Here is a 22,289-nt window from a genome sequence, read left to right on the forward strand (position 1 = left end):
CGGCTACAACCGACCCCCAACTTCCATTTCTACTTGCCCAACTTATAAAGATTTGAGGGTGGTTTCCGATGTGCCGAGCTGCCAGGCACACAGTTGCCCACCCCCCAATCTGTGCTAGAGATTCTCCTGAAATATCTCTCGAAATTAAAAGATCACCGAATCAAGAGCGCACCCAAGATGCCTGCTCCTGCAGGAACGAAGCGCGTGCGCGGAGTTCAAATCTATCGTCCCTTCATCTACGGCACCGAAGCAATTCCCTTCGATCCTGAAAATCGTCCAAGAGATGCGCCACCCGATCATACACACAAGTGGAAAGTTTTCGTCCGCGGGATCAACAATGAAGACATTTCATACTGGCTACGAAAAGTGCAGTTCAAACTCCACGACACCTACGCTAATAGCGTTCGCATGATCGAGAGTCCCCCGTTCGAGGTGGAAGAGACGGGCTGGGGCGAGTTTGAGATCGCCATCAAGTTCTATTTTGTCCCTGAGAGTACGGAGAAACCGCAGCAGATCTGGCACGGACTGAAATTACATCCATACTACGGGGACATTGAACAGCAGAAGAAGGACAGGTCAATGATCAGCAGCGTCTGTTACGAAGAGGTGCTCTTCAACGAACCCGTGGAGGCTTTTTACGAGATCTTGACTGGAGGTGCTCAAGGGGGCAAGTCAAAGGCTGGAAAAGCGGGAAAGGCGGGAAAGGCGGGAAAGGGGGTCACGAAAGCGCCGCCCACCGCTGAGATTCCCATGAAAAATTCTCCAGGCAACAAATTTAGCAGAGAAGAGGAAAGTAAGGAGCTGGATCGTCTGGGAGAAGCAGTCAAGCATGTCCAGAGATTGATTGCGGAAGAAAAAGCAAAGCTTACGAAAGAAGAGGCAAGACTGCAAGAGCTAGAGAAGACTGAGGGGAAGCCGGTGAAGAAGAAATGAAGAGATGCGAGTGTTGTCACTGGAAAAGTGTCACATATTATGCGGGCTTCCGACGACCTTGATCATCATAGCCTGGCCCTTGCAGCAACAGACTTCTTGACCAGCTCAAGTATTCTCTCAGCGGCACCCCAGCTCAGCTCATAGCCTCGCCCACCAGCGCCGTACCCGTGGACAACAGTTCTCCCGGGTCCAACGGACTCGATTTCGATCCGATAGCCACCTTCTCGCCACGGCCTTCGACCAACATTATCTTGCACCACCTCAAATTTCTCCTCCGAGTCGACGAAGTCAGGAAACGTCTCAACACACTGTCGAAGTAGTTTTACCCTGGTGTCCGGCCGTGCGGTTGCCTCCCAATCATCGACCTCCTTGGTTCCGCCTACAATCGTCCCGCCACGTCGAGGCCGTGGTACCAAGAATGCCCAACTCCCATCCGCGTTCTGTCGAGTGATTGTCTTGGTGTATTGCTGTCTGACCAGCACTGTCTGCCCACGGATGATCTTCATTTTGGGATCACGATCGAAATTTCTTCCAGAGCAGTTTACTACCACTGAGATTTCTCCAATCCGATCGCCGTCCGCCAGGTTGAACGCGTCAGCTGCGTTGGAGAGACGGTGTTGAAGAATTCGTCCGCCGTTCGCCAGAAATCGGTCCATCAACCAGCGACAATATATCAAAATATTGACGCAATAACTTTGGTATTCACATCCCCATTTTGCACCTTGGGGCAACTCACCCCGCGACAGGATGCGGAACTCATCATTTGGACCAGCATACACGTCCCCATTCCTGATTTTGAAAATCTCCTCGGGCGGATTCTCAAGGTACTCGACCCCAGGCATGAGTTCTACTCCCGAATCTGGAAATTCTCGGGCGATACCTTTCATGACCTCCGCCGTACGAACCCCCATCCTAAATTCCTCTTTGAGTTGTTCCGTGGAGAGTGGATGGATTGGGCGGTAGTGGGCACCTGCCCACATGGAGGCATAGTCTACTGATGGGGATGGTGTAGTGGGTGTTTCGGCGGCGACAATGGTGATGTTTGCAGTTGAGAGATGCTTTTGGAGGAGAGTTGCGGTGCTAAGGCCGGTGATGCCTGCGCCGATGACGAGAATACTGGGTGGGCTTGTTTGCGGCATGATGAGATATTTGTTCGGGGTGGATCGTAGCCTGCTACGGTAACAGCCAGAAGATGGGTGTTTCCTGTGCGGGAAATGTGCAGAGGATAATAGGGAGAACGGAGTGTTTTGCTCCAATTATACCAGCTTGACTTTTCTCGGTCGTACCCGTGCAACGCGTGGTACGGTCCCCGGCATTCAATGCAACCCCTCTCAATCGCTTGAACCTCTTCGATCGACTTCTCTAGAGCCCTTTACCGTGCGAGCGTTGAAGTCGATATGGTTACAAACCGGGCCCAATTCAGCCTTCGTTTTGAAACCGTAGCCGGCGGTGGATTTGCCTTGCAAACGTCCCGTAAATCACCTTTCGACTGCTCCAACTTATATTTCCCAGAACTTGGGACGCGGTGACACTGTACAGCGCAATAAAGGCGGGCGGACAGACACCTAGGTCGGTAAGTAGGTATGTAGGTAGATATATAGAGAAGTGTGTGCCTTGGTAGGGACGGAGGTCCGCACCAGAGGGACAGTGGTAGTGATACGACTGAGCGATGATGAGTTGAATAAACCACATACAGACCCTGAGTGAGCGAGCGAGTAAGTACCCAAGTAAAATGAGTGGTGCATCGACACCCTCTTATTACATACGTAGTAGCACCACCATAATGTGTACCTAGCTGGCAAGAGGAGTACAAGGTATGGGGCGGAGAACGCAGCATCTCCACCATCGCCTCCAGCAGTGTCGCACCAAATTCCTCCGCGCTGGTGGCGTGTATTTTAAAGGGCTTGAGCGTTCAACTCCGCTCTGCGAGGTACACTTACCCGTAAATACACAGCTGTGTGTTTATATGCTGGGTAGGTAGGTACGGAGTAATGTCATCTGGGGGGGAGAAACGCAGTATTTTCCAAAATGCCAGTTGGTGGTCGCCAGCGTGCTCTCAGTGAATTCCTGCACTACAAAATGTGTTGACTTGGTGCGTGCTCCATGTCGAGACGGACTCATGCTCAATCTATTCGTGGTGCGTCAGTCTCTTCCCCCCGCGAAAAGGTCCGCTTTGTCCACATCACATAGCTGTCCCTCTCTCGAAACTCTCCCTGATATCCCTCGTATACCGATCATAAAACCTTGCCAACTTGAGGTTGAACTGCTTGTTCTTGTCATTGATATACGTGACATCCCCTTCGTCCACGTCGCGCCCTCTTTCTCTTCTCTTTTTAAATCGCGCCTCTTCGGCCTTTCTCAGGTCATCCACCAGGCGATCAACGTTCTCCCGTTTGGGCTTCTGCTCCACAAACCCCAGACTGTCGTGGTCCGCGTAGAACCGCCCATCTTTATCAATGGCGACAAGTTCGCCATTCTCCATTTCCACGATTTCCAGCCCTCCGGTGCGTGCGGCGTTTTCCAGGATTTCCGCCTTTTGTCGCTCGTATTCTTCACGGCTGCGATGGCCATCTTTCAGCGAGTTCTTCTCCAACTCGCGTATCTGGCGATCATACATCCTGGCAGCTTCGTCACTCCAATCCGAAAACGCATTGTTTTCCCTTGCGGCCTTTTTCCGTTCCTGCCTCTCATCCCATCTCTCGCTCTCTTCGATGGTGTAGTCCCAAGCTCGTTTGCGCTCAAACGCACCCTTGCCTTCTTCTTCTTCGGTATCTGCTTTAAGAAGGTTGTGTTGGGCGATTGCTGAGCGTCTGTTGAGGTTTACGAGCAAAGCTGGATCCATTGCTGCGCGGTTGGCTTCCGCTTTCGCTTCGGCGAGATTGGACTTCGCGGACTGAGTAGCGCGGGATTTGAGAGCCGCGAACCGGGCGAGTCGGTCTGCATTTGTGGTTGATGGGATAGTGGTGGCATTTGAGGGAGCATCTCCTGCTGCCTCATTGGGCTGTGATATCGACTCTTCTCTATCATTGTCTGTCTGATTCCCAACCGGAGGTGTCGCTGCCCGAGCCCCATCTGTGTCTAGTTTTTCTGTGACCTGAGATGATTCTCTAGAATCGTCGGCATCATCTTGTGGTTCCACAGGATCTGAGCTAAGCTTGCGCCGCTTAGATGGAGGCATATTGCTAGCCGTAGGCTGATCAGTGTTTATAGAATCTCCGGAAGACAAAGGTTTGTGCATGTCCTGGAAGTTTTACTGGTTGGGTGCCCTGGGTGTCGTTTGAGGGTTGATGCTCGCCGCACCTTCCTTTTTGTGCTGCCCTTGATCAATGACGCATCGATTCTCCCAAAAAGTCCGCGAGACCTTGCTCTGGTGGTGTGAGAGGGGAGTCGTCTGGTGGCCGAGAGATCATTGAGAGCAACAAGCTGATATACCGCTGCTCAGCTCAGTAATGGCACAGGCTGCCAAGAAGAAGTTAGTGGTTGCAGGTGGCAATGGTTTTCTTGGGTCGCGGATCTGCAGAGCCGCAGTCGGCAGAGGTTGGGACGTTACCTCGATAAGGTATGTGTCGTGCCTGAGACATGCGTGAAGAATGCAATGTAGCTTACAGGTTCTCAGTCGTTCAGGTGAGCCTACATGGTCCTTGGTGACCTCCTCGCCAGAGCCACCGTCCTGGTCCAAATCCGTGAGCTGGGCAAAGGGCGACATCCTGAAGCCCACGACGTACACCTCCTACTTAAAGGACGCCGACGCGGTTGTTCACACGATGGGGATCCTACTGGAAGCAGACTACAAAGCCGTGCTATCTGGCAAGGAGTCATTGTTCTCAGGTCTGTCGAGGGCGTTCAGTTCCACAAAAGCCGGGAGCTCCAAGAACCCACTCGACCGCAAACCAAGCGAAGGTTTAGAAAAGGGCGAAAAAGACGGCCAAATCACTTATGAGTTGATGAACAGAGACTCCGCCGTCGCACTAGCCCAAGAAGCCGAGAACGCTGGTGCACAGACCTTTGTGTACATCTCCGCCGCGGCGGGTGCGCCCATGCTTCCCTCGCGATATATTACGACAAAGCGAGAGGCGGAGAACACGATAGCAAGCCAGATGACAAAGCTGAGGAGCATCTTTGTAAGGCCAGGGTTCCTGTGGGATAACAGCCGCAAGTTCACGCTGCCTATAGCTGCTTCGGGGATGGTTGGGAGTACAGTGAATAGTATGATTGGAGGCAGCTTAACTGGTATATTCGGTGCCGCGGTCGAGAAGCCTCTGAGGGTAGATTTGGTGGCGGACGCTGTGGTCGAAGCCATTGCCGATGAGCAGACGAAGGGTGTCGTGGATACAAAGACGATCGAGGCATTGGCTGCAAAAGCCTGGCGGAAGACAATGCTGTGATGCTGGTCACTGCTCATGACTTGCACAATAATCAAAACAGCGGAATTGGCACCATGGGGGCCATATATCGGAGCATCCTGAACCGTTTCGACCCCGGCATTCGGAACTGGTACCTTAGGGGACCGGATGACGACGGTGGGCAGTGTATATTAACATTTTAGTGGCTGAATCCTCCTCATCAAATATCAAGACATCAGTTGACGAACCAAGGATCTGTGCCTCTCCTAGGGTCTTATCCACCATCGACCTGTGGTACCAGCGACTCTGCTTTCCACAGGTCGGCATCTTGCCAAAATCTATCATACACTCCACCTCCCGAGACGCCATGTATCATATCATTCCCGCTATGCTTTACCACATTCGAAGAGTGAGGATCATAGAATAGACATAGATCGGTCGCAATTGTGCACTGCTCTGAAGACATGCACGACAAAGAAGGGCTTTTTTTGTACAAGCGGAGGTCCTCCAAAAGACCACCAGCTTAGATGGTTGCGTGTGCTGGAGCAATCATCTGTTCTTTCGCCTCTGCAGGTTCGCCCGGTTCAAAAATGACTTTGCGAGTCAACTGGTGCATGGATTAGCAAAAGTATTGGTGTTGCGAGGGAGGAGTTGTGACTTACAGCCCACATTCCCGCGATGGAACCCACGATACCACTCGAGATCAACATTGGTTTCAGACCTCTGGTGCTCTTGAAAATGGCCCCGCTTAATGCACCGGCCACGATGCTGTTGGTGGCATCATGTTTGCCGCGATAATATCCTATCGTTGAGTTTACTCCGTTGTAGACCATCGCCACCACCCCAGCCGAGTTACCCAGAAAAGGTCCTCTTCGGGTGATGCTGTTCAAGACGCTGTTTAATCTTAGCTTCGGAGGCGCGGATGCCGGTGTTCGGTTCAATCCTTCTATTAGACCCCATATGCCTCCCGTCGTCAAAGCCGTAAGGTATACGACTCCTGTGCCGTAACACAAGTCATCGGACCAGCCGCGCGAGGGTAATATGGACCTAGAGCCAGGGAGGTCCGAGAGTGCCGACTCGTCTAGCGTCAGGTAGTCGAGTGTCTGTTGGTTCAAGCCGGCCAGTGGATGAAGTTTAGATGCATCGGGTAAAGATGCGCTTCCAAGAAAGGAGGACACGTCTGTTGCAGTGGAGGGATCGAATTGTGTAGGCGTGAATGAAGGCGAAGACGAGGAAGAAGCAGTAGATTGAGGATGGGTAGAGGCTTCCGAATGCTGCCTCGAGGACTTTTTTCCGGTAAAAGCGTCCCAGACGGACATGTTGAGCTGCATTAAAGGGAGGAAATCACAGAAAGGAAGAATGCACTCGAAGGCAGAAAGGTGACAGCGATCGCAATTGCAGTCGCAGTCGCAGGTTGGCGCAGAGGACAGACAGAAAGTTGAATCGGCCGGAAGAAATTATTCGAATGCGGATCATTCAAGATACGTTCGAATCCCATGATTTCGATGCTAGTCCCAATATGGTATAGCTTCGGCGGCATCATTTTCCACTTCTTTTTTCCCCTTTCGAAAAACTACATCAATTTTCGAGCCTGCATACACGATGAAGACCATTCTGACTGTGGTCCTCGGTAAGAGAGTGCCTCTACGGCAATGATGGAGGAGATTCGCGGGTTCCAAACCATCTGCCTCACCGCGATTGATCGGAGACTGTGGTCCGACCTGATATCAACGATATGGACCCCGTGTCTTGCGCCCTAAGAGCAGAAGTCCCGCTTCCCATTTCACTTCTTTCAGAGCTAGGGAAGGGCTCGCTCAGAAACACATTGAGCGACAATGATCGCAGCCAGGATGTCTCCCAAATTTTGGCTCTCTGGCGCAAGCTGGTTCTCACAGCAGCCAGCCCTCAAGTGGCCGACAAACACATAACTTCGGCGTCTAATGCTCTGTGTGTCTATCTACATGGGGCTGTCGCGAGCCCTACTTTCGAGCTTCGAGAGTTTGTTCTCTCCCAGGATGTGTGGTTTGAAGCTTGTCATTGTGCCCACAGGGCGTTCAACGATGGCAAAACGAAGGCAGCATTCCAGATAATGGACACTCTCTGTGATCTGCTTGACAAGCAGGGGGATCCAAAGGTCTTCATTGAGATCCTACGGCATGCTTCCCTTCCTTTAGTGAGGATTGTCTTGCTGTCGTTGCCTCGATCGGAGATCAAGAAGGCTTGCCTTATGCTGGCATGCCTTCACCAGAGGACACCACTCCTTGAGGATCTTGATCAGTTGGTCCAACATTGCATTGATGAAAACCGTTTTCTGTGGACACAGCTACTGTCACAGCATAATTTCACGCTGGACGATATCTCCGCTATTGGACACGAGAATATCCTCCAATTTTTGCTTGCACTGGTCTTCGCAATGACTAATCTAGACACAAGAAGTGCCGCTCTCAAGGTTTGCTCCGTGCTCTGCAGTGATGCTTCTAAGCCAATGGGATCACCAAATTTGCAGCCTCTGGCTGAGCATGTCATAAAGTGGTATCTGGAGAAAAACCATGAAGCCCTTGGTGACTTTGCAGAGAATGTCTTGCCGGTTATTCTGGACAGCAAAGAGAAGTTCATGGCTTTTGTTCAACCGTATTCTAAGTCCTGTCAAGAGAGCGGATCAAGGATGGCCTTGTTTATTGCTACCCTCAAAGTTGGTCGAGCGAACTCGATCTTGACAGAATCTGGTATGTGTGCTCGCTGACCCTAGGTTGTCCACGCATCGCTGACATTGGTCTATTTCTTAGAAACGTTAAACCTTTTCGTCGCGGCGTTTCCGCCACTTGCTTCCCCACTCCGTGATGAGCGAAAGATGCTCTATTGGTGTAAACAAATGTTAATGGCCGCTGATCCCGAAGTGCGTACCCTTACATACGGACTGCTGGTATCGTCGCCTGCCACGAATGCCATTGTTTTGCCTGAGACCCTAGAATGCATTGCTACGAGCATGAAATATCTACATGATGATGCAGACGCCCATGAGAGGGGTGAAATTTTGAGTATCACTAAGAGACTGCTACGAAGGCTTCAGAACAGCCGTTTGACTCTACGAAAATCAGCACATCTCTTGCACAATGATAAGGATGTCGATGCCATACTGGACTCGTACAGATCCTTTACGAAGACCTTTTACACCTTTCTGAAGGAGGAACTGAACACTGGAATATCCTACCCGCGTCACATTCTTGGATTGCTTTCTCTACAGTATCTGCTTGATCTTGGAATGGGGCTTGACATGTTCTCAAGCGACAAAGGCCTCACGACGGTTTTGGTATGTCTCGTGCTCGATCCGTTCGAAGATGTTCGGAGCATCGCAGCAGCTATTCTCCAAAGACTTGCCATTGAAGGCAAAAGCTTGGTTACCAGTGCTAAACACCACAGTCTTCTCGAAAGGGTCGAGGCGCTAGCTGTTAAGACCCTTCGCGCTGATCATGCCGACGCTATGGGTCGGCTTTGTGCTCTGCAAAGTTTCCGTCTTTCGCCGCTCAATGGGCCGCATCCAGATGCCCTGGACACAGATATGATAAAAGTCATACGCCGCCTGGAGCAGTCAATAACTGGACAAGAGGCTATCGAGTTGAAGCCTGGATGTGTTATTCCAATCCATGCACTTTTGCTGGCCACGCATTACCGGCTGCGGCACCTGAAGCGCCAGGGTGAAGAGATCGCATACATCTGCTCAACGCTTGTTAATGTCTGTGGGGATATCTGGAACCAAGTGCGACTCCAGCTTTGCGTTGATTCCCCGGAGACCGCCTCTGAAGTCGAGGGTGAAATCACGAGTGAAGGGCCAAAGGACCTTCTTTCTTACTCTTGGAGGGCACTTCGAGATTCGAGGTGAGTTTTATACCCGAGGCTGGATAGCATAACAACTGACATGACTAGCCTCGTTCTTCAATCATTGATTCTCGTTGCTACACCCTCTGAGGAGTTTTGGTCTGCAGTTGGCGACCTCTGCATGGATCAGTTAATTTCGCTACGACATCGAGGAGCCTTCTCAACAGTTGCTCAGACCTTCAGTCAATGTTGCGATAAAGTCAGGTCATCCTCTGAGTCAGCAGTGCGTGGTCTCATTCACAAATGGTATCAGGTACGTGATATGGCATGCTCCGCGTTAGATTTAGGGGACTAATAGCTATAGATTGCCTTGGATCAAATCAACGAGCAAGCAAATCGGCTAACGCGACGTTCTGCTGGCCTTCCAGCTATGATTGCGGCACTCCTGAACCCTTCCGACTCAGATTTTTTCTTTTTGGCTATTAGCGACCTTATGGCTATCGCAGAGCGAGTGACGGATAGACCTCTTGATCCCGGGACCGAAGATGTGAAACTGCCACAGGTTCACGCATTGAATTGTCTCAAAGATATCATGACGAATTCGAAGTTTGCAGCTGTCGTGGCACAATACCTCGAGAGGATGTTGGAACTTGCTGCCACCTGCCTGTCGTCCAAAGTTTGGGCAATCCGCAATTGCGGGCTCATGCTCCTGCGTGCCTGTATCAACCGTCTTGATCCTTCGAGCACACGTGAGGCGGTCGGGTCGACGCATCAGCCCTATGAGAAGGGAAAAGGCAGTACTCCATTGGCAATTGCGTTTCGTCTCCTTGATGCGCCGACATTCGGCTCTGATAGTGCTCGCAACAATAGAAGTAGTGCCACAGAACTTGTTTTTGCTGGCCTTGATCTTCTTGGACATGCGATTCTCGGGGTTTCTGAGGCAGATGAAGCTGCAAGGCTTGTCATGGAACAATTAACAAACCCGACCTGGGCGATTAGAGATCATGCAGCTCTGCTATTAGCAACCCGCCTACTCCGTGGAAGTCCTGGAGAAGCGATCATAAAGCTTCTGCAGGAGATTGGTCTGTCTGGTCCGGAGAATCAAGTCCACGGCGTTCTGCTCTGCTGCCGGTACCTGATGGGACGAGCCACAGTCATCATTACCTCGACCGAGCTTGATTCCATCACCGAGTGTCTTGTCAACAAGATGGTGCATCCCAATGGGAGTCTGGTTCCTCACTCACCTTACGTCTATGCTGCTTGGTTGGATTTATTGAATGGCGTCGCTTCCTGCATTCTTGAAAATAATTGGGGACAAACCGTGCGCAGAATGCAACGCTTGGAAGGCCTAGTTCCGTTCGCTACACGAATTGATCGTGCACACTATCCATACTTGTCTCGAAGGATACTGCTTTACAAGACCTACCACATTTTGATCGACGATTCGCATCTAGTCGATATAAGCGGGGATTTGAAGATTCTGGCGAGCCAATACGTTCGAGATGCAGATGCCTTGAGCTTCGTCTTAGACCTCTTGAGTCAAAAGCATTGCCACAAACCGTCTCGAACTTTGGTCGAACTTCTGATCTGTCTCATCGATGAAGGACACATGCAGTCATGTCTTTCACCAGGCGTTCTCGAGCAGACATATACATGTTTGGCGCTATGTCTCGATTATATTTCGGACGTATCCATTGACATGCTACGAGTACTTTTCGACCGCTTGGATTTCTCACAATTGCACACACCGCGGGATTTAAGGAATGCAGCGCTGAAATTACAGGCGTCAGTGTTGGGAAAGATTCAAACTGCACACCGGGGTTCTATTTCGTGTGCACAGCAAATCGAAGGGTGGCTTCGTGCCGTTCAGGACATCTCGACTGACTTCCTGGACATTCCTACGAGGTTGAGTGCTGCAAAAGCGATTTCTACATACATTGGGTATCTAAGACTTTCTGGTATTATGGAACTCCGGCCCAATGTTCGACTCCAGCTACTCTTGGTCCTATATGATTTGTTGAATGATGACGACGAAGAGATCCGACTCGAAGCAGTACATGCGGCCCGCAAGCTCAGATTACACCAGAGAGCTGCTATGGACAATCTGGACAGCTGTGCCTTAGCGGAAAGGGAAAACCTAGTATCTGAGCTGGCGCGCCAATTCGGTGAGACATCAAATCTTGCTGAAGCTGCGATTGTCAATATTTTGCGAGTCGGGCATAATGCGAGCGATTCTTCCCTTCATGGCTCATTGATCTCGTTGTTTGGGACCTCGGTGAATTCGAAGCTGCTCACTATCTCGAAATCGAAGAATGACTTGTTTGCCGAGGAAAGACAGAATTTATACATGGACGATATCCGGGAGATCAAGGAATGGACACAGCTCCTTCATAATGGGACTTATGCATTTGCGACCCAGGAGCTCTCAGAGTCAGCGATGAAATGGACGCTTGAAGGCTTGGACCAAGTCCTCCAACTTCTTGAAGCTGACAGTATCAAGAATCCTGTACATCAAGCAACCACCTGCAGCAACGAAGACGAGGTGGAACACCGACATATCAGGCTATATGATCCCTTAATGGAGTCGCTGTTCGGACATCCACTAGGCTTAACCTATGACCATGAAATCTTGGTTGTGATGATCCAAGTCGTCAGCTTGGCTGGGGTATGCATTCAGCATGATAGAACGATCCAGACCCGTCAACTGCGAGCGAAGCTGGAAAGAATGAAGGAAATCCTAGCGTGCTCGGATTCAGAAGCGAATCCAGTGATGTTGGGTGCGGTCCAACGCGCTTTGCGAAGCCAGTGAAGCACAAACACTGCCCCGACAACTAAGCACCGACTTTGTTGACAAACTTTTACAACTTGACCGTGCTCACAATACAGGTTTGGTTCGAGCATATCATATACTCCTTTGGTACCCAACCTAGACCCTCCATCGCCCTAGACCAGACCGCCGCGGACACCCACCTTGAGAGAACCTCCACCATCGGCCGTATGTGCCATATCTTCATATATTCTCTTTCCTCTAGACGTCCGGGCTAACCCAATACCTAGGTACAGCCATTTCTGACAGCGCCATATTCGAATCTTCAGTCAAAACAGCCGGAGAACATGAATGCAGGTCTGACAATCCTGATATGCTTCGTCGTCATCACACCACTCTGCCTCTGGGGAGGATGGAAATTCTGGATGCCGATGATCCAGGAACACATGGCGATGCTGGAGGAAGGCGAACGGCGTGCGGCAGCAGGACACCCGCAGGCCGTCAGTGCAGTTAACCCACGATAATAGCTGAAGGGCTGTGCCAGGAATGCTGATGTCGCGGGAGAGATCTCGATTGGGCAGAAGGTGTTAAAGTCAAGCATGACATGTGTATTGGAATTGCAGTGGAGTTTCTGGCAAACGAGAAACGGACCGCTTTTGCTCCTCTGCAATTTCGTCGTTGACCAGGATGTTGAATAACACAGACCCGAGAGTTGGGTGCATCCATTGACGAGGGAGGATGCCTTGACTTCACCTTTCACTGCCGGTTGACCATTTCGCCAAATTTGATCTTCTCGACCACTTCTCCTACACCCCACTCTCGTCATCAATCAATGTCTGTTCCTCGTTGCTTCCTGTAATCTGCCCGGAGCCTGACCTCCCGGCATGTCGTTCACCACTCAAATAGTCACAGACACGACGACCGCAGCGGTCATCATCTCGGCAACACTCATCAGCGACATCACCACTACCGTGACTTCTCATTTATCCACTACTCTCTTCGCAACCTTCGGTCAAACCGTCACAATCCATTCCCCTTCCTCACCTTCGACAACCACAATCATTGCGCCCGCGACGGGGTACACACCAGTCTCGAGAACAACCACGCAGACATCAACAATCACCCTGATCGAGTTAGATATCTACCTCCAAGATGACGGCGGAAGTATCTATTCGACGTGGATCATTCCCTTCTCGGGTTCTCCTGTGAGAGATCCAACCCACACTCAGAACGCGAGTCAGATAGTCTACGTGGTCAATCCTGATGATAGTGGTTGGGATCACTGGCGCACAGGTGAAAAAGTGGGCATGATTGTCGGCATCGTGCTCGGTGCGATTCTCATTGTTGGGACCATCTTTTGGTGCGTTCGAAAGAAGGGACAAGGGAAGTGGTGGTTTGCGCATGCGTGGCCGCACTCAACAACAGTGGCGCCGGCGGTGGATGCAGGAGGCCCGTCGTTTGTACAGCCAACCATGGTCAATGGGGCGATTGTTCCATATCAGTATGGCTATGGTTACGGGTATGGTGTTGGATTGAGTGGGTGATGATGGCAGAAGCTGGAAGGCAAGATGGGAATGGAAGTCGTTGCAAGTATGATGGAAGAGAGGAAATGCACCAAAGTCAATCATGGTGAGGACATGGAATAGTGTTTATGGGGATGGAGAGCTTCATTCTTTCAGCCACTGCGAACACTGAGAGCGTGTTACCATCACAACGGATGTGGAGGCGATTGCTGTTCAAGGAGAGGTATGCAGAGAGCAAGGTTTGGAGGAAGCTGGAACAGCTACGATTGCTGGCGATTGCACTGACCTACGTTGAGGGTTTGCCATCGACTCTGCAACATCCAAAATCCCTTTGAAATTCAATATGGTCAACGAGTTAATACTCTTCGTACCATTCTCAAGCTTCTTCTCAGTGAGCTGGTCCGAGCGCCGTGGAGCGACCAACCAATGACGTGGCTAAGCGGGCGGGAGTGCATCCAACGTCCCCAGCATCGTCGGTGCATCTAACAATTGAAGGTGTGCCTTCTCCCCTTCTCACCATCATCACTTGCTCTTCTGCTTAACAATGAACCCCCCACGATAAGGTCCTGCTATTCACCTTTCCCCGTATTCAAATCGCCCGGACAGACTGTCCGTCGCATGTCAGTCTAAGATGTGGCAGGACGACGAGGATAACAACCCGTACGGGTCATTTAACAACCAGGACTCCTCCGTTGAACCCTCCCATCCAACTTTAGGCACCTCCTGTATGCGTTCGTTTGCATCAAAGCCTATCTGAGGCGGCTGCTAACATTCCAGCTCAGACTCCTCAGACCAACCGACTTCGCCCACATCATATTCTACTTCCTCCAACCAGGCCTCACAGTTCCACGACGACGATGACGAGGAAGAGGAGGACGGAGGCCAGGTGGAGAGTGGCCCTGTTCCTCCCAAAGGCGGCTACGACAGCAGAGTACAGCAGATCCTTTATGAACAACCCGACCTGGAAATCGTCATTACGGACGCAGGCAAGAGCGCGGATGGAGGTTACATTGTGTACAAGATCCGGACTGGAGTAGGCAAACCCCGCGGGATCTCGAAGCATACAGACTAGTCAACTGACAGATATTGCAGGACATCGAGGTTGCAAGGAGATATTCAGAGTTCAGTTCACTGCGCGCTGCTCTGATCAACCTTCACCCCACGTTAATCATTCCTCCAATCCCTGAGAAACATACTATGGCGGATTATGCTGCGAAACCCACAAAGGCAAAGGAAGACGTCGGCATAATCGACCAGCGAAAACGTATGCTTGCAGTGTTTTTGAACCGTTGCCGGAGAATGAAAGAGGTGGTTGAGGACGGCGTCTGGTGGAGATTCCTGGATCCGAATTCAAGCTGGGTAATGGCTGGCCATGTTACTTGTCTGCTTACTCGGAGGCTGACCCTGTTTCGCAGAATGAAGTCTTACATGCCTATCCAGTTTCTTCTGTGCCAAAGAACAATCTGAAAGCACCGCCTCTGGACCCAGCGAACCCAACTCCTGCTCATAACTGGTTACCCATTCCTTCCTCCTCTGCCAAACTCAGGCCCTTTGGACCAACGTCTTCTACAGGAACGCCTATATCTCCCCCAGATCAGACCTTCCCGTCCGTCGCATCACACACGACACCCGGTCCCCAAGTCTTTGGGCGGTTCCCTGTGAATTCAGAGAGACTTAGTGAGACGGACCTTGACCCTTACTTTATCAACTTCGAACAGAATACGCGGGAGCTCGAGATCCTACTACAAGGCAGTATTGAAAAAGTGAACCGCCGCACGATCGAGCATCTGACCAAGCTTTCCGCGGACCTTGCAGAGCTGGGTGCGCGGTATAATGGATTCTCACTCTCCGAGCAGTCGCCAACTGTAGCAGCAGCAATCGAGCGGATAGGTCAGGCTGTTGACAGCACGTATATCTCAACCGAGGAGCTATCGCTCAGCTTGGGAGCTACATTCGCCGAGCCTATGAGGGAGAGTGCACAGTTCGCAGGCGTGGTTCGGAACGTGCTGAAATACAGAGTCCTCAAACGAGTGCAGCAAGAGATGACCAGAGAGGACTTGGAGAAGAAACGGCATCTCCTGGACCAGCTGGAGCGCAGTGAGTCAGAAGCGAAACGGATTGATGCGTATCTGGCCGGTAGCACCACACTCGCGAGCCCACCACGGCGCTCAGCATCGAACGCATCCGCAAGGGGCCCACCAGAGAGAAGGGACGGACAGCACGAAGAGACTGAATCTGTTGACTCTGACTTTCCACCCACTCACGGCGAGCCTGCATCATCGCCTCCTTCGGCTGCACAAGGTCAGCCGCACCAGACTCCAACCTCACCAGCGACACACAAAAAGTCTCCCAGCGGCAACTTTGTGACCAACAAGATATTTGGCAGCTTCAGGCATGCAGTGAACGGCTTTGTGGATGTTGACCCGGAAAGGACGAGACGGGATCAGATTGGGAAAACGCGCGAAAGCCTGATTCACTTGGAACAGGCTCTAGAAGTGTCGGAGAAGGACGTCCACGACGCGACCCAAGGAGTGATGCGAGATTTGAAGAGGTTCCAGAAGGAGAAGGAAGATGACCTTCAGAGATACATGGTGCGTGCTCTACAGAAAGAGTCCTCGAGTTACATTCTGGGGAACTTGGACTTGAAACTAACTTTGCGTGCTTATCTAGGTTTCGTATGCACGATGTCATATCGAGTGGGCGACAAAGAATTTGGAGACATGGTCGGAAGCGAGGGATGAGGTGGACAAGATTGTTGCGAGATAATTTCACCCGAGCCCTGAGAAACACTTGATTTGTTGCAGGAGGCTATTATCAAGTGCGGAACAGTGGGCAAGGGCAGCACAAGGCTAGTGAGGCGTTGCGAAAGCCTTGTTGCTGCTGTGTCAGCCTCGTCCCGTTATGATGGACCCAAGCAGGCGGACAATATATACGTCACCTATGGCTTACTACTAGTATGACAGCCACAACAGATTATTGCCCTTTGGAACTGTGGTGACCTGGATTCCACACTTAGAGTGGATAGTCTTGCGTCGGTTTACCAGTCTGGGTGAATGCGCGCCTTGGGGTGTGTAGGCCCGCGGCTCGGCTAACAAGATTTTCAGAACGGCGATTGTCCTTTCCAGAACAAAGGCTTGCCAAACACAATCAGTCCCAAGACAGTTGCGACCCTATTTGAAGGCCTTCCCATGATAATAATTCTGCCAGTCGTGGCTGAGGCCGGCGCTACCCTTAGCTCTTCACTGCAGTCAGTTCTACCTATTTCCTAGCACCCTTACTGCCCTTTGCACTTTCGTTTTCTTAGCGCAGGCAAACCGCCAGTGAAGTCGGCAGCCACCAGGCTGGGATCCACCCGCAACTCTGGCCCTCACATTCTGCGGGCGTCATTTTCAGACCCTCATCTTCTGCGAGGTACACGCTCATTCTTTCGACAGTCAGATTTTTGCCCTGCTGCTCCCTCTACTTCATGGTCCTGGCTTAACTTACGATCCTGGACCTCATCTTTACCACTCCCTCCGAGCACTCCCGCCCGGGACATGCCCGCTTCCTCTCAAAAACTTCCCAATCACCAGAACCAGCACCTCTCGCAATCCAAGGATGATTTAGGCAGGCACCTGCGCTCCGCTTCCCCTGCTGTTAAGAGGCCGGCGTCTGATATGGGGGCCCAGGATAGAGAGTCCTACAACAGTGACGTAGAAATGGGTGAAGGGCAGTTGCCGCGCTCTGGGCCTGGGCTCACGCCCGTCAACCCAGACAACGCGCCTCCGGCTACTCAGGACACTTTGAAAGCAAAGCAGCAAGACACGGGGTTAAGACATCGCGATATATTGGCGACAAATCGACTGACCCACACGAGTGATCCCCGTGCCGTCCAGCAAAGCGCTGCTTCTCTGTCAGACAACAGTGGCAGTTCGACCACGGATTCCCTCTTTCCTAGTCCCTCCAACCGATCTACTGCGGCCACTTCGTTGAACGCTGATGTTCCCCCCACCGCTACATCCATACCTTCTATCGACGACCAGATCGCGCAGGTGACAACTCTCTGGCAGAAAGAGCTTGAAGAGGGTCAAAAGGGTTATGTCATTTCCGCAAAATGGTTCCAGAAAGTCCAAGCTCGTGGTTCTCTGCCTGCCGACGTGGGAAAGATTGAAAAATCAGCAACTGAAGGAGAAATTGGACCTGTCGACAACTCGGACATTGCTATGGTGATTGACGAGGATGTTAAGTTGACGGACGAGGCTGGCGAAAAATATGTGCCCCTCCGACCGGGTCTGACACTGGATGAAGACTATCGAGTTTTCCCTCAGGAAGCCTGGGACCTGATCATGTCATGGTACGGGCTCGCAAAAGATTCTCCTATCATTACTAGATACGCCCACGACTGGAGCGGTGCAGACGCAGCAATGCCGAACGTTACGTGGGAATTGAATCCCCCGCTCTTTTCCTTCCTCAAGGTGCCTAGTGAGCACACTACCCAGACCCAACGTGAGAAGGATCTCCCGCCCCAACGAATGATTGCGAGCAAGAAGACCTTGTGCAACGACTGGCTGAAAGAAGGCAAGAAACTTCTACACATTGACATGAACACAAAGGTCAGAGTGTGGAGAATTCTCGGCGGCATGAAAAATGCCACTGCTTCGGGCGGCCTCACTCCATCCGCTTCTAGAAGTGCCTCTCCGGCTCCCGGCACTGAAATTGTGGCCACCGCAGGTGACAGGATGCTTCTTGACGTCAACACCTTCATCCACCTTCAAGTAGGCGAGCACCGTGAGCTCCTTACCGAGATTAAGGACAACACTGCGAACCCTAATTACAATGGGAAGACGTCAACATTGAGCCTTGTTGGTCTGGGCAGGAACGAGGAAGTGATTGTTCTCGAGGAACAAAAGACTGGGAAGGATGAATGGCCAAGTGAAAGCTCTAAGCTCAGCCTGAGCAGAGGCATCAAGGGCGCGGCTAAGAACCTCACCCCAAGTGGCAGATCCAGTCCAGCTCCTGGCATGATGACGCGCGGACGGCAGAAACGAGACGGAAGACCACGCGGCATCACTGGGTTGAGCAATTTGGGAAATACCTGTTACATGAATTCGGCCCTACAATGCATTCGCAGTGTTGAGGAGTTAACACAATACTTCCTGCATGACCAGTGGAAGCAAGACCTTAATGTGGATAATCCTCTTGGTCACCATGGCGAGATCGCAAAAGCATACGCCAATCTCCTTCACCAGATTTACGAGGAGAACGCCTCTTCGACGAACCCTAGCAGGTTCAAGGCCACCATTGGAAAGTACGGGTCCAGTTTTTCTGGGTATCAACAACAAGACTCCCAAGAGTTTCTCCTCTTCCTCCTTGACGGCCTGCAGGAAGATTTGAACCGCATCCACAAGAAACCGTACATTGAAAAGCCTGATTCCACGGATGAAATGGTCCATGATTCGGCGGCTCTTCAGGCTTTTGCTCACAAGAACTGGGAGATTTACAAGGCGCGAAATGACTCTGTCATCACAGATCTCTTTGCCGGAATGTACAAATCGACCCTGACTTGCCCAGTGTGCAACAAAGTCAGCATCATCTTCGATCCTTTCAACAACCTCACCTTGCAACTACCCATTGAGAACAACTGGCAGAAAGAGATCTTGTACTTCCCGCTCCATAAGCGACCCATTCGAATCGACATAGACATCGACAAACATTCCACCGTCAAAGCCTTGAAGGAGTTTGTTGCCTCGAGGACGCATGCCGACGTGGAACGACTCCTCGTCGCCGAATCTTACAAGAACAAGATTTATAAAATATTTGACAACAATATTGTCATCTCCGAAGCCAACATCCAACCTAATGACATCATCTGCATGTACGAACTGGAATCCATCCCGACCAACTATAATCCAAACAAGGTCCGGAAGTTCAGTCTGTACATGGTCAAGAATGATGCCGATGACGACTTGGTCGATGCAGACAGCCCGGAAGCCGACCGTCTGCTTGTGCCAATGTACAACCGGCTCGTCAAAAATTCCGGTCGGGTATCCTCAAAACCGTTCTTTGGTCAGCCCATGTACCTCGTGCTTAGCCGCGAAGACAGATCTACCTATGATGGTGTTCTAAAGAAAATCCTTGGAAATGTCACGGGCATGACAACCAAAAGAATACTTGATGAAGAATACAACCCATCAGACGACGGAATGGGGACACCGGAAGGATCCGACACCATGGTCATGACAGACGACATGTCCAGTTCGGGCTCGGGCCTTCCCACCGCCAGCTCTGTTCAGGGCGAGGATGGCCTTGTGGATGTGTCTATGAGAGATGCTAGTCAAGCCCCGGAACTGAGGCCTCAGTCTGCGGGGCCTGGCTTACAAAAGCTGCTTCAATCCAACTCGCACGTCCCTCGCCGCTTCCAACAACTTTTCGACGTTCAGGTCACTTCCACCGGGGAGGGCATTCCCACCGGCTGGAATCAGATCTCGGAGAGTGGAGAATACGAGTCTATCAAAAACCGGATCCCCAAACCAGTGGCTCGTTCGATGAGGTCGGGTGGAGGCCTTGGTCTTGCGAGCGGTGAGAGCGGCTCTGCAGAAAGTGATGATGAGCTTGCGGACGTGGAGAATGACGATACACCTATGGACAGCAACGAGTCTGGGTCCGAAGCCAGTCCGGTCTTCCCTTCTGGCCCCGACTCCGAGTCCGAATTCCAAGAACCGCAAGAAATCCTGCCCAGCCGGAACAAGAAAGCGCTCAAGTTCGGCAAGAACAAAAATAGGGGCAAGTTTTCCGGCAGACGCACTCACCGTCGGTCGCCGCTGCCGCCGCCACAACCGTTATCCAAAGTCCAGGACGGAGATCTTATCCGACCAGGTGAAGCCATCATCCTTGACTGGAGCCAAGAGGGTTATGATGCATTGTTTGGCGGCAGTGAGGACGGCAGCGAGAACTTTCGCGGCCTTCCAACATGGAAGAGCGTCGGGCTCCTACCTGACCAGGAGATTGCCGCCAAACGTGAGCAGCGAAATAATCGCAAGAAGAATGGCATCACGTTGGTAGATTGCCTGAATGAATTTGGCAAATCCGAAACTCTGTCCGAACAGAACGCTTGGTACTGTCCTCGCTGCAAAGAGCACCGCCGAGCCGACAAAATGTTTGAGCTATGGAAAGCACCTGATATCCTTGTCATGCACCTCAAGCGCTTCAGTTCTAACAGAAATTTCCGCGACAAACTTGAAGTGAGAGTCGACTACCCCACGGAAGGGCTCGATCTTTCAGAGATGGTGAGGGATCAGCAAGATGGCAAGAGCTTGATCTATGACTTGATCGCTGTCGATAATCATTATGGCGGCTTGGGGGGCGGTCATTACACGGCGTATGCAAAGAACTTTTACAACAACAGCTGGTATGAATACAATGGTGAGTCGCTCCAACTCTGTCCGTCGGCTTAATTAACTAGTTTAGACTCCCATGTCTCGTCCAAAACGGATCCGAGCTCGGTCGTGACCAGTGCAGCATATCTCTTGTTCTATCGTAGACGGGCAGAAAACCCTTTAGGTGGACCCAAGCTTCAGGAACTGCTCCAAGAATCCAATACCAACAGCAACGATGCCGCAGCCGACTCTGAATTGCCGCAAGACTCGCGTGACTCTTCTCCGATGACGGGGGAAGGTCGGCGTCTCGGCGACTCCTCCCACAATGGGTCGTCGAGCGCTTTTCCAGTCGGTCACGGTCACCGCGTGGGAGTGGGACCGGGTGGCTCGGCGCCGGGAGAAGGAAGTCGGCAGACTCGAGGTCTGTTAGCCGGAACAGAAAGTCCACCGAGCTTGATGCTGCCAACGGCAGCCAGTAGTGGTGGCGAACACGAGCAGCCTCCTGGATATGACGACGCTCCGGCAGACATCGACGTCGACGAAGGTGTCAGCATGGATTTCCAGTGGTCAGAGCCGGCGTGGGGTTTCGGACGTTTGGAGACCTCAACGCAGCGAGCGCCAGCCAATTCAGAAGAGGAGGGGATGTTTGGTGACAAGGGCAGTTCCAATGACAGTACGCGCGTTGAAGGGAATGACTGCAGCCCCGCACCGAGTTTCACAGATATCGACGACGAGGGTTCGATCCATCACGATGCCAACGACAGTGACATTGCACTATACAGCAGTGACGCCGGGCCCATCATGCACCATGAAGACTTCGGGCACGGCCGCGGCGCGCGAGAGAGTGCCCCTCCTCCTGACGAGATCGCTTCAGGAATTGGAATGTCTGGGCGTGGCATGTCAGTACCAGTAAACATGAATGTGCATGATGACAGCGATGATGTCGACGATCCGCCGATCATGGAGTTGCAGGCAGATCCGGCGAATAATAACGAGTTGAGATTCAATCCTGCACCTTAATCAGGGGAGCAGAGGGATGGATGAATTCTTTTTGGCGTCTATGGGCACCGGTGTTGTGGCTGGGATGGTTTGCTAACATGGGCAAAGCCTTGTCCTATGATGGTGCATAGGCTACTTTGGTATGGGCTCAGCAAGCACTCATCATCATTAAAAGAACAGACCAAAACGGTTGTCTCGTGGAAAAAGGAATGGAATTATCAGGAGGCATTTGCAAGACCTCGAAAACGAGTTCTATAGCGCCTTTGGTAGTATGCAGAAAAGGTGTGGTGGGAGCCCGCCATCGTATGAAGCGGGTGGACATGGCGTGAAGCAAGCCTTCGCAGAAATAGAACACAGAGCAGCGCAACGACGAAGTGCAATGAATGATCGATGTGAGAACAAGGCGCAGATGGGGAGGACGGTGAGGCTCGTGGGCTGAAGGAGGCGTCGTCGATTGAGAACAATTGAAGACCAACAAACAGGAGGACCTCGTAATCGAGTATATACTTGTTAGGTAGCTCGATGGCTGGCTGACAGGCCCCAGTCACCGACC

The 22,289-nt window shown here is 51.7% G+C and overlaps 9 protein-coding genes across 9 annotated transcripts; 6 read left to right on the plus strand and 3 right to left on the minus strand.

Annotated features, from left to right (window-relative positions):
* Positions 1-177: 177 nt before the first annotated feature.
* On the plus strand, positions 178-933 carry Z519_09085 (uncharacterized protein; the record flags this gene model as incomplete). The annotated part of the gene is made up of 1 exon (XM_016766810.1): positions 178-933. One exon carries the CDS (start codon positions 178-180, stop codon positions 931-933), a length of 756 nt encoding a protein of 251 aa, XP_016617108.1.
* A 65-nt stretch (positions 934-998) lies between these two features.
* Z519_09086 (uncharacterized protein) lies at positions 999-2,072 on the minus strand (the record flags this gene model as incomplete). The annotated part of the gene is made up of 1 exon (XM_016766811.1): positions 999-2,072. The coding sequence occupies one exon, from the start codon at positions 2,070-2,072 to the stop codon at positions 999-1,001; it is 1,074 nt and encodes a 357-aa protein (XP_016617109.1).
* Positions 2,073-3,115: 1,043 nt separating this feature from the next.
* On the minus strand, positions 3,116-4,111 carry Z519_09087 (uncharacterized protein; the record flags this gene model as incomplete). The annotated part of the gene is made up of 1 exon (XM_016766812.1): positions 3,116-4,111. The coding sequence occupies one exon, from the start codon at positions 4,109-4,111 to the stop codon at positions 3,116-3,118; it is 996 nt and encodes a 331-aa protein (XP_016617110.1).
* Positions 4,112-4,382: 271 nt separating this feature from the next.
* Z519_09088 (uncharacterized protein) lies at positions 4,383-5,318 on the plus strand (the record flags this gene model as incomplete). Its single annotated transcript, XM_016766813.1, has 2 exons — positions 4,383-4,492; positions 4,550-5,318. The coding sequence occupies 2 exons, from the start codon at positions 4,383-4,385 to the stop codon at positions 5,316-5,318; spliced, it is 879 nt and encodes a 292-aa protein (XP_016617111.1).
* A 481-nt stretch (positions 5,319-5,799) lies between these two features.
* On the minus strand, positions 5,800-6,595 carry Z519_09089 (uncharacterized protein; the record flags this gene model as incomplete). Its single annotated transcript, XM_016766814.1, has 2 exons — positions 5,800-5,883; positions 5,939-6,595. The coding sequence occupies 2 exons, from the start codon at positions 6,593-6,595 to the stop codon at positions 5,800-5,802; spliced, it is 741 nt and encodes a 246-aa protein (XP_016617112.1).
* A 416-nt stretch (positions 6,596-7,011) lies between these two features.
* Z519_09090 (uncharacterized protein) lies at positions 7,012-11,901 on the plus strand (the record flags this gene model as incomplete). Its single annotated transcript, XM_016766815.1, has 4 exons — positions 7,012-8,002; positions 8,063-9,152; positions 9,201-9,405; positions 9,457-11,901. 4 exons carry the CDS (start codon positions 7,012-7,014, stop codon positions 11,899-11,901), a joined length of 4,731 nt encoding a protein of 1,576 aa, XP_016617113.1.
* An 842-nt stretch (positions 11,902-12,743) lies between these two features.
* Z519_09091 (uncharacterized protein) lies at positions 12,744-13,403 on the plus strand (the record flags this gene model as incomplete). Its single annotated transcript, XM_016766816.1, has 1 exon — positions 12,744-13,403. The coding sequence occupies one exon, from the start codon at positions 12,744-12,746 to the stop codon at positions 13,401-13,403; it is 660 nt and encodes a 219-aa protein (XP_016617114.1).
* Positions 13,404-14,013: 610 nt separating this feature from the next.
* On the plus strand, positions 14,014-16,123 carry Z519_09092 (sorting nexin-41; the record flags this gene model as incomplete). Its single annotated transcript, XM_016766817.1, has 4 exons — positions 14,014-14,107; positions 14,165-14,415; positions 14,475-14,741; positions 14,798-16,123. The coding sequence occupies 4 exons, from the start codon at positions 14,014-14,016 to the stop codon at positions 16,121-16,123; spliced, it is 1,938 nt and encodes a 645-aa protein (XP_016617115.1).
* A 795-nt stretch (positions 16,124-16,918) lies between these two features.
* Positions 16,919-21,757, plus strand: Z519_09093 (uncharacterized protein; the record flags this gene model as incomplete). The annotated part of the gene is made up of 2 exons (XM_016766818.1): positions 16,919-20,783; positions 20,829-21,757. 2 exons carry the CDS (start codon positions 16,919-16,921, stop codon positions 21,755-21,757), a joined length of 4,794 nt encoding a protein of 1,597 aa, XP_016617116.1.
* Between the last annotated feature and the right edge of the window lie 532 nt (positions 21,758-22,289).

This window comes from Cladophialophora bantiana (genome assembly GCF_000835475.1).
Source record: "Cladophialophora bantiana CBS 173.52 unplaced genomic scaffold supercont1.14, whole genome shotgun sequence".
NCBI classification, from domain to species: Eukaryota; Fungi; Ascomycota; class Eurotiomycetes; order Chaetothyriales; family Herpotrichiellaceae; genus Cladophialophora; species Cladophialophora bantiana.